Consider the following 11,314-nt stretch of genomic DNA (forward strand, 5'->3'; position numbering starts at 1 on the left):
GGTTGCTTTGTCGAAATCTTGTTGCCCTGGTTGCTGACAGCCAACAGACGCTTGATTGGATGAAGGTTGGCGACACCAGCCAGATAGAGCATTCGAGATGGAGGTCGCTGATCAAGGCAGCCAAGCCCAACACTAAGAAGATCTTGGCGTATCTGGGGATCAAGCCAGCTTCGACTCCTAGCTCCTCGAGGCCGGAGGTCTAGTTGCATGCCTCCTTGTTTCTTTTTCTGTTTCTTTTGCTTTTGTTGCCAAAGTAGTTGTTTTGGCGACACTCATTTCTTTAGCTCTACTGTAGTGCCCTTGTAATGATTCCAAGAAATTAATGAAAAACTCTATCTGTCATTTGATGTTGTCTTGTCTAAATTTCAGTTGATATTTGATAACTATACTCCAACTTCCGCTCCTTCCAATGTATCGCCTTCTTCTCGTGCGAGGAGAGCTTTTGCTGATACTGCACCTGTCGACGATACCTTGTCGCAAGAACTGGATGAACTTCGGCAGCAACTTCAGTATGCGAAGAAGCAAACACTTGTGATGATGGAGCAATCTCGTAAGTCATCTGAAGCCGAAAAAATTGCTCTTCAACAAGCTCACGAAGCCGTGGCTGCTAAGGAAATTGCTGCTTCCGAGGCTGAAAAGGCAACTACTCGAGAAAATTTCATGCTCGAATTAATGAATGAAGCCAGTGCAGATATGTCGGGTATGCCTGTTTCGTCCGCTGATATTTTTTATCTTCATGCTACTGTTTCTTAGAGGTTTCCACTTCTTTGTTTTGATAGGTGCCTTTGTTGATGCTGCTGCCGAGGAAGAGAGGGTAAATGCTAGGACAACCCTCCTTGTTAATCTTTCCCTGGACCATGGTTCGTTGTTTTGGGCTACCCCAGAGAGGACCCGCCAAATTGTCAGATTTCAAGATCGCGCCTCTCAAACTCGCGATTTCCTTGACTTCTGTACCAAGACCTTGTCCATGGTTTACAACTCCATGTTTCCTCGGAGCGTCCAACCAAAAACTCTTCCTGAATTGATGGAAAGGTTCAAGGATGCTCGCAGTATCCATGATTTTGTCAAAGCTCAACTAGTAGCTGGCGCCAGATTTGCTCTTATCATGCTCCAAATCTGCCACTCGAAGCTTGACCTTACCCAGGTTGTCGAGAAGGTTCACCAAAAAGTAAAACGTCGGAGAGTTGGTGTTGACAGGATTAACACGAAGGTTACGCCTATAGCCGAAGAAATGATTGAAGACCTACTTCGGATGGATGCCGACTTTTTTGCCGATGGCCATTATGCCGATTTTCTTGGTGCTGCTCCTGAGGAAAACAGGGTTACTCTTGATGACATATTGAATCAAGACTAGTTAGTTTCTTCTTGTAGATATTTTTTCTTTGTAATCCATGACTATATTGTAAAGCAATCATTATATTTCTCTGTTTGTTTAGCCCCCGAGTGTTTCGGTGACTCTTTACTATATTTGTATACTTGCGAGGTTTTGAACCAAGGCATTTATATATTTAAGGCGAATATGAGCCCCCAAGCTTTTTATTGAGTACTATTTTGTATTTTTGTTGACTCACGAGGTATTTGAATACCAAGGCAAGTTTTTCCTTTTGTCGATGAACTATATTGAAATTCGTCGGAGCGAAGACTTTGGTCATGTCGATAAAGAAGAAAAGTTATATTGTCACTATCTTTATTATATTGCAGCACCGCGAGCCCGCCTCATTAAAAACCTTCTCCGGCCCCACTCGGTGCCCCGAAAAAGGAAAAGAGTGCGTCTGAAAACTCGCGGGCGTTTCTGTACATTGAAGCTTTACAAAGACTATATTTTGACTCTAGGCGTAAAAACGCCTAAGTTGCGCCACGTTCCAGGGGTTTGGCTCCTCCACCCCTGTCTTCTTGTCCTTTATTCTGTATGCTCCTCCTCCAATTACTTCCGTGACAATGTAAGGGCCAAGCCATGGTGACTCGAGTTTTTCATGACTTTTTTGCGTGAGCCGAAGAACTAGGTCTCCCACCTGAAAAGATCTTGGCCGCAAACGTCGACTGTGGTAATTCTTCAAGTCCTGTTGATATTTGGTTACCCGAGATAATACTTCATCTCGGGCTTCATCAAGTGCGTCGACGTCGTCTTCTAGCACTCTTCTCGACGTTTCTTCATCATATTCAGCGACACGTGGAGAGTTGTGCTCTATCTCGATTGGTAGTCTTGCCTCTGCTCCATGAACCGGGAAAACGGAGTTTCCTGCGTTCTTTGTGTTTGGTGTTGTTCGGATGCTCCACAACACGCTTGGTAGTTCTTACGGCCAGGTATGTCGAGCTTTTCCAGTGGTCCTAACAAGCGCTTCTTGATACCATTGCAGATGATGCCATTGGCTTTCTCGACTTGCCCATTGGTTTGAGGATGTGCAAGCGACGCAAAGTTCAGCTTAATACCCACCTCTTCGCAATAATCTTTGAATTCATGGGATGTGAAGTTGCTGCCGTTGTAGTGACGATGCTTTGTGGGGCACTCCAAATCTGAAGACGAGGCCTTTTACGAATTTTACTGCGGATGCTCCATCTGGTGAATTTATCGGCTTCGCTTCTATCCACTTTGTAAACTTATCGACAGCTACTAGCATGTACTCCTTTCCTCCTGGCCAGGATTTGTGTAACTTACCCACCATATCAAGTCCCCATTGAGCAAAGGGCCAAGACAATGGTATTGGTGCTAGCTCTGCTTCTTTGGAGAGTGAGGTTTTGCGGCGAACCTTTGACATGCGTCGCAAGTTCTTACTATGTCCTTGGCGTCCTCGATTGCCGTCAACCGGTAGAATCCTGCCCGAAAAACCTTGGCTGCGATAGCTCGACTACTTGCGTGGTGGCCACATATTCCTTCGTGTACATCCTTCAGGATTACTCTTCCTTCTTCGGGTGTAACGCACCTTTGCAAAACGCACAGAAATACTTCGCTTATACAATTCTCCCTTGACCACCGTAAAAGCTTTGGAGCGTCGAATTACTCGCCTTGCTTCAAGCTGGATCATCGGGTATTTCTTTCCTCATGATGTATGATATGTACGGCTGCATCCACGGTATCTGTATCACCATGACCAAGTCCTGATCCTCTTCTTCGTCCTCTTGCTTTTCCTTGGCAGCCCCGAGGGTTTCTTCTCCTTCTTTTTTGACTTTGTTGGCTTAGTGGATCTCTCTGTTATCTCTTCCCCAGAATACACACTGGCGGGAATTGGAAGGCACCTTGTGACCCGATGTTTGCAAGAACGTCGGCTTCGTCGTTGCTCAACCTGCTAATATGATTTACTTCGCATCCATCGAATAACTTCTCAAGCTCGTTGTACACCTCCTTGTATGCCATCATGCTATCATTGATTGCATCACATTGGTTCATAACTTGCTGAGCCACCAAGCGTGAGTCGCCAAAGATTTTTAATCGAGTTGCTCCATGATCTTTCGCCATCTTCATCCCGTGTATGAGGGCCTCATATTCTGCTTCATTGTTAGATGCGTTAAGGAACGTCATCCGGAGGATGTACTTCAATTTGTCGCCTTACGGTGATATGAGTACTACTCCTGCGCCAGCTCCTTCTAGTCTCTTGGACCCATCAAAGTTCATGGTCCAAGTTCTCGATAAATCTGGAGGTCCTGTATTTTGCAACTCCATCCATTCTGCGATGAAGTGCGCGGTATTTGCGACTTTATTGCTTTTCTTTTTCATACGTGATGTCCCGAGGGAAAGTTCTATTCCCCAAAGGGAGACACGACCCGTAACTTCAGGTTATTCAGTATATTTGACAAGGGAGCTTCATTGACCACTATGATCGGGTGTGCCGAAAAATAGTGGCGCAATTTTCGTGCATGTCGTGAACACTCCATATGCTAGCTTTTGGTACTGAGGGTACCTTTGTTTTGAAGGTGACAAGACTTCGCTCACGAAGTATCTTGGCCGCTGCACTCCATGGATTTTCCCTTCTTCCTCTCTTTCGACAACTAATACTTGTGCTAACCACTTGGGGCGTGGCTGCAATATACGATAGGAGAGGTTCCTTTTCCTTTGGAGCCACCAGGATTGGTGGTGTCGAGATTTTTCGCTTCAGATCCTCGAAAGCTCACGTCGGCCTCTTCGTTCCACTTGGAATTTATCTCCTTGTTTTATCGGCGCATAAAATGGTAACGCTTTTTCTCCTAACCTGGCGACGAACCTGCTCAAAGCTGCGACTCGCCCGATTAGCTGCTTTGTATTTCTTTCAACTTTATTGGCTTTCTCATTGTTACTATGGCTTGTATTTTGTCGGGGTTTGCTTCAATCCCTCTTGCCGAAACTAGAAACCCCGAAGTTCTCCTGTTTGGGACGCCAAAAGAACACTTCGTCGGGTTCAGTTTGAGGCAGAATTTGTCGAGGTTGTCAAAAGTTTCTTTGAGATCCTCGATCAATGTTGTCCCCTTTTTTGATGTTATGACGACATCATCGATGTATACTTGCACGTTTTCCCGATCTGTGTTGCTAAACACTTCGCATCATCCTCGATATGTTGCTCCCGCATTTTTTAGACCAAAGGGCATTGTCTTGTAGCAAAACACGCCGTAAGGTGTAATAAACGCTGTCTTGGCTTCATCATCTTCTTTTAATCTGATCTGGTTATAACCAGAGTATGCATCCAAGAAGGAAAGACGTTCGCAACCTGCCGTGGAGTCGATAATTTGATCGATCCTTGGGAGGGGAAAGTGATCCTTAGGACAATGTTTATTGAGACACGTAAAGTCGACGCACATGCGAAGGACTGTCGTGTTTTTCTTCGGCACCATCATCAGGTTAGCTACCCATGTGGCTTCTGTAGATATTTCTACGATAAAACCAGCTTCTTCGAGTCGATTTATTTTACGAAAGCATGGCTTTGCGGTTTGGTTCGAAAAACGCCGCAAAGGTTGTCTGATTGGTTTTCTTTGTTGGATCCAAATTTAGGTGGTGCTCGGCAAGTTCCACAGGTACTCCTGGCATGTCAGCTGGACACCATGCAAAGATTTTCCAGTTCTCACGGAGGAACTTGACGCGCTTTCCTATGCGATATCCATATCGTTTGCGATAGATGTCGTCTTTTTGGATCCGACGGGTGAATCTGCACCTCCTTAGAATTTTGCCCAGTGTTGAAACTTGATTCATTAGTTGGCCTTCCGGCGTACGCGATGCGTCGTAATCAGTCATGCTTTTTGACGCCAAGTACTCGGCTTGCATCCCGAAAGTTTACGCCAACTTTGTGAAAATCCTTGTCGCACTTATCGGCTAAGGCAAAGCTTCCCTTGACCGTGATTGGTCCTCTTGGTCCGGGCAACCTCCACAACAGGTATGTATAGTGTGGTACTTGCCATAAATCTAGCATATGCTGGGTCGTCCCAACAGAGCGTGGTATTGTGATGGAAAATCCACGACTTCAAATTCGAGCTTCTCGATTCTATAATTTTCTCGGGTCCCAAATTGAACATCGAGATTGATTTTTCCCAATGGATAACTTGGTTTCTCTGGTGTGATGCCGTGGAATCTTGTGTCTGTTGGTTTCAAATTTGCTAAGGATATGTTCATCTTCCTCAATGTATCTGCATACATGAGGTTCAAGCTGCTGCCGCCGTCTATGAACACTCGAGAGACATCAAATCCTGCGATAGCTAGCTTTGGCAGAATAAGTGCTGACTGCCCTGGTCGAGGAACTTGCTGCGGATGATCTGCTATTGTGAAGCCGATATCTTGTCCTGACCAATTAAGGTACTCAACTGTTGGTGGAGGCATTTTCTCTGCCATAAACACCTGTCGTGAGATTACTTTTTGAGCTCTATTGGACGGCCTTCCCTTGAATCATCAACACTGCTCCGTTGGAGTTAGGATCAACATAGGGTGGTGGTGCAGGTGCTGCCGCTATTCTTAGCTGGTGTCGATTGTCCTCTCTGTAATCGCGGGAGGTGGCGGTAGATGAACCTCGCTCCTAGGCTCCCGAGGGTTTCTCTGTGCTGCTCGAGCGTGAGCATTTTCTCGCGTATCTGAACATTGCACGAAAATTTCGACAGTCTTTCTGCAGGTGCCACGTTGTCTTTTCCCGTTCTTTGTCGAGGAAGAAGTGCATCGACACGGTCCGTTCAGCATTTCCTCGGGGGACACGAAAGGTCTTGGAAACCTCGGCCCACTATTTTGCACTGTTGCGTGAATCATCCCTATTATCACCTCGCTGTTCACTGCTTCTCTGGTAATCATCTCTGTTGCCTCTGTATTTGTCCGAAAACCTGCCGAAATTTGTCCTGGGCGTCGTAGTTCGTACGTCCGAGGAAATCTTCGCCTCGGTTGATAGTTTCGACCACGGTCCTCCTGCGCGACCTGTGTCGTTTGTTGTGGACAGCGTCTTCTCCATCTGCCCATTTATTTGCTATCTCCATCAACGCGGATACTGTCCTTGGATTGGTCCTTCCCAAATCCTCGACAAAGTCTCCACGCCTGACTCCTGCGACAAACGCATCTATTGCTCTCTCGTCAGATATGTTTTCTGCCGAGTTTTTGATGATATTCCACCTCTGGATGTACTTTCTCATTGGCTCATAAGGCTTTTGTCGACACGCTCTCAACTCCTCTAACGATGCGGGTTTTTTGCACGTGGATCTGAAGTTCTTGACGAACACGTCCTCGAAACTTTCCCAGTTGTCGATGGATCCTGGAGCGAGTTTCTTTATCCATGATCGTGCGGCACCACTCAGGTGCACCTGGATGCTTTGCATGGCTGTTGCCCTAGTTCCTCCTGTCAGCTTCACCGTCTCCAGATAGTCGACTAGCCAATCCTCTGGATCTTGAAGGCCGTCGAATTTCTTGAAATTATCGGGTAACTTGAATCCTGAGGGGACTCGCGTTTTTCGGACTCTCCTCGTGAAGCATGGTAAGCCGCACATATCTTCGTCGTTAAGTTCTGGGGATTGCCGATGATCCCTTCTGCTTTGCCGCGCTCTGTCGACTCTTGCTTGTGCTGCTGTGTCTCTTGCTCCACTTGGCCCTTCGAGTGCTGCCGGCTGTTCTTCTTTGCGGGTCGCGGACTGTTTTGCCTTGCCACTCCTTCGGGAGGCGTTGATATAAACGCTGTCCCCATAGCTCCAACTCCTGCTACCGCCATATTGTACAGTGTTTCCCTTGGGTCACCCGGAGGTGGTTTAGATGCAAGGATAAAAGCATGTGTCGCCATATACCCAGCCTCTGGTGTCTTAGGGATGATGTTTCCTCTTGTATCTATCGACATAAAGGACATGTCGAGGTTTTGAACCAAGTGTTCTCTTTCTGCCTCGGGTATGTGTTGCAGCCTTGATCTTGCTCTGTTCCGCGCCTCCCGATGGCTATCACCCGTAGTTCTAGATTGTCGACTTAAATCTGCCCTTCTCCTGCTGGATGCAGAAGCTGCCTCCTTTCTCCTGTTCAACTCAGCTGTCTGTTTTTCCAATTCCCTGGCAGCTCGTGCGAGCCTATATTGATATGCTTGCAATTCTTCTGGTGTGGCTGTGGTAGCCATTGGTTCTGTGCCGTTCATAGCTCTCGCAGCTCTGTCCCACGCTGCTTGTGAAAGTTGAACTCTATCTCGCGGCTCGCCCGACGTATTTGTTGCCCAAGCCTTGTCGCAGATTGGAGGGATCGACGTATGGATTTCCCAAACTGTCGAAAGCCTCAGATGTCTCCTCTTGACCTTCAATGGCGTAAATCTGATGATACCTTGTACTCAGATCTATGTTGGGTTTGGTGACATCATCGTTGAGATTGATGAAGACCTTGCCCACTGTGAGAGATTTGTCGATGAAGTCATGACTGTCGACATCGCTTGAGCCATCGCTTATATACGAGTCCGCAGATGACTCAAACGATATGTCGTTGAAGATCTTGGCGAGTTTCTCTCTTGCTCGATGCGACGTAGCGTGTCGCCGAGGTTTCTTCTTCTCCTGACTCGTTTGACGATGCATAGCTTGAAAAATCGGAATCGGCCACTGATGATCCCGACGAAATCGGAATCTCGACACGATACGATCCTTCCTTCTCGACGCGAAAGTGGAACCTTCCGAACGTCATCTCCATGGGCTCCGCCAGATACGCATATGCATCCAAACGGGAGGGTGGGTGAGGAACAAAATCGACAAGACCAGTAGCGATCTGTTTACCTCGATCCATTGTGTTGCTTGCGGTTGACGATGTCGAAGATCTTGAGCGTGCCATCGAGATCAGCTCCTTACGCCTCTAATTCCCACAGACGGCGCCAATTGACAAGGGATTAACTTATCAATACCTATGGATTGTAGGCTAGGGTTTAGTTAGAAGTAGAGGGCAAGTAGATCTCGAAGGTTTCAGCCGAAAAGTACTCGACGACTATGAAAACTAGGGTTTGCAGACAATGATTCGATTTATTCTTTGTCCCTCGACTCCCCCTTATCTATGAGGTGAAGCCGAGGGATTCGTGCTATACAAGTTTACAGAGTCCGGGACGGTTTCTAACTCATCCCGCCAGATTACAAACAACACTTCCTATTACAACTCTATCTTTCCTTAGTAAATCTTGGGCTCCCGAATCTTCTTATTCTTCGGGTATTGGGCTTCCAGTAAACCCCGGGTACCATCTTCGGCAGGCCCATTTGGGATGCCTATGTCAACAACGGCGGCGGCTATAAAGACTACGAGTATGCATATTATACACCTAGGCAGGAGTATGACTGAATCACTCCAAATTTCATGTATCATCAGTGCTATCTTGAGTCAATTGAATCATTTGAAAATGGACACCAAACACATCACGGGTAATATAATTCACATGATCCATTCAACAAAGTTTGGTACAATAAATTATTACACATCATTTCTTTCCTTGTGTCCCTGCTTGCTTACGATTGTGCCGTATCCATGGAGCATCCTCATCATTTAACTTAGTGCTTGGGTCGGTGTTCACTTTGAAGGGCGGAATTTCAGCAAACATATTATAATCTTCTGACATGTCTGTCTTGTCCTCCACTCCCACGATGTTTCTTTTCCCTGAAAGAACAATGTGGCGCTATGGATCATCGCATGATGTACTGATCGTTTTCTTATCTTTCCGTTTCCTCGGTTTGCTACTCATGTCCTTCACATAGAAAACCTGAGCGACATCTTTCGCTAGGACGAATGGTTCGTCAAGGTAACCAAGATTGTTGAAATCCACCATTGTCATTCCGTATTGCTGGTCCACCTTTACCCCACCTCCTGTTAGCTTGAACCATTTGCACCGGAACAAAGGGACCTTAAAGGAGGGTCCATAGTCAAGTTCCCATATCTCCTCTATGTAACCATAATATGTGACCTTTTGCCCATTCTCGGTTGCTGCATCAAAGCGGACACCACTGTTTTGGTTGGTGCTCTTTTTATCTTGGGCGATCGTGTAAAATGTATTCCCATTTATCTCTTACCCTTGGAAAGTCGTTATAGTCGAAGATGGTGTCTTGGCCAACATGTACAGCTGATCTACAACATGATCATCATTCATTAAATGTTTTCTCAACCAACTGCCGAAAGTCTCCATGTGGGCCTTCCTAATCCAGGGTTCAGGCTTCCCAGGGTTGTCCGAGTGTAAAATATTCTTGTGTTTCTCAAAGTATGGAGCCACCAAGCTGGAATTGGTCAGAACTGTGTGGTGTGCTTCAGTCAGAGAATGGCCGTCCATACATATCGTTGATTTCCTTCCGATCGTGCCTTTTCCACTTAGTCTCCCCTCGTGCCGCGATCGAGGAAGACCAATCGGCTTAAGGTCAGGAACAAAGTCAACACAAAACTCAATTACCTCCTCATTTCCATAGCCCTTGGCGATGCTTCCTTCTGTCCTAGCACGGTTACGAACATATTTCTTTAATAATCCCATGAACCTCTTGAAGGGGAACATATTGTGTAGAAATACATGACCGAGAATGGAAATCTCTTCGACTAGGTGAACCAGGAGGTGCGTCATAATATTGAAGAAGGATGGCGGGAACACCAACTCGAAACTAACAAGACATTGGATCACATCGTTCTGTAACCGTGGTAGAACTTCTGGATTGATTACCTTCTGAGATATTGCATTGAGGAATGCACATAGCTTCACAATGGCTACTCGAATATTTTCCAGCAGGAGCCCCCTCAAAGCAATCGGAAGCAATTGCGTCATAATCACGTGGCAGTCGTGAGACTTCAGGTTTTGGAACTTTTTCTCCGCCATGTTTATTATTCCCTTTATATTGGACGAGAATCCAGACGGGACCTTCATACTGCTCAGGCATTCAAAAAAGATGACCTTCTCTTCTTTGGTCAGAGCGTAGCTGGCACGACCTTGAAACCATTCCGGATGCCGGTCATCAGGGTCTTACGTTCCATCCGACTGCGTTCCATCTGCGGGGTGTCACAACTCCCCGTCCGACTTACGGTCCTCTTTGTGCCATCGCAACAACTTGGCATGCTCTTTGTTCCTGAACAGACGTTTCAACCGTGGTATTATAGGAGCATACCACATCACCTTGGCGGGAACCCTCTTCCTGGGTTTCTCGTCCTCAACATCGTCACCAGGGTCATCGCCTCTGATCTTATAACGCAATGCAGTGCATACCGGGCATTCATTCAAATTCTCGTATTCACCGCGGTAGAGGATGAAGTCGTTGATGCATGCATGTATCTTCAGAACCTCTAAACCTAGAGGGCAGACAACCTTCTTTGCTTCGTACGTACTGGCGGGCAACTCGTTATTCTTTGGAAACATACTCTTCAACATTTTCAGCAAGTTTTCAAATGCCGAGTCAGCTACACCTGCCTGTGCCTTCCATTTCAGCAAATCCAGTGTGCAGCCCAGCTTTTCCAGACCATCATCGCATTTGGGGTACAACGCCTTTCTGTGATCCTCTAACATGCGATCCAAATTCTCCCTCTCCTTTTCAGTTTCGCAGCGTCTCCGTGCATCAGCAATGGTCCGACCAAGATCATCAACGGGCTCATCACGTGCCTCTTCTTCACCTTCCCCTTCACCTTCCCCTTCACCTTCAGCATCCTCCATGAAAGTATCACCGAAATGAGCAAGATAGCTTTCATCGATGAAATTATCCCCTTCTTCATCTTCTTCCATTATAACCCCTCTTTCTCCATGCTTGGTCCAACAATTATAGCTTGGCATGAAACCGTGCCGAAGCAGGTGCATGTGAACATCTCTTGAGGAAGAGTAACCCTTCTGATTCTTACAGTTAACACATGGACAGATAACAAAACCCCCCTGCTTGTTCGCATTAGCCACTACGAGGAAATCTTTCAAACCCGTAGTGAACTCGC

General features: G+C 46.5%; 1 protein-coding gene across 1 annotated transcript; it reads left to right on the forward strand.

The window, feature by feature from the left end:
- The first annotated feature begins 25 nt into the window (after positions 1 to 25).
- On the forward strand, positions 26 to 1,587 carry LOC139831231 (uncharacterized). The gene is made up of 3 exons (XM_071820570.1): positions 26 to 197; positions 370 to 700; positions 780 to 1,587. The coding sequence occupies exons 1-3, from the start codon at positions 60 to 62 to the stop codon at positions 1,352 to 1,354; spliced, it is 1,044 nt and encodes a 347-aa protein (XP_071676671.1). The 5' UTR covers positions 26 to 59; the 3' UTR covers positions 1,355 to 1,587.
- Positions 1,588 to 11,314: the final 9,727 nt, after the last annotated feature.

This window comes from Lolium perenne, chromosome 5, assembly GCF_019359855.2.
Source record: "Lolium perenne isolate Kyuss_39 chromosome 5, Kyuss_2.0, whole genome shotgun sequence".
NCBI classification, from domain to species: domain Eukaryota; kingdom Viridiplantae; phylum Streptophyta; class Magnoliopsida; order Poales; family Poaceae; genus Lolium; species Lolium perenne.

Excerpts from the sequence above, each read along its gene's own strand:
- LOC139831231 (XM_071820570.1), top strand. The coding sequence starts at position 60 with ATGAAGGTTGGCGACACCAGCCAGATAGAGCATTCGAGATGGAGGTCG. Across the intron at positions 198-369 it reads CTAGCTCCTCGAGGCCGGAG|TTGATATTTGATAACTATAC; the intron begins GTCTAGTTGCAT and ends TCTAAATTTCAG. Across the intron at positions 701-779 it reads AGCCAGTGCAGATATGTCGG|GTGCCTTTGTTGATGCTGCT; the intron begins GTATGCCTGTTT and ends TTGTTTTGATAG.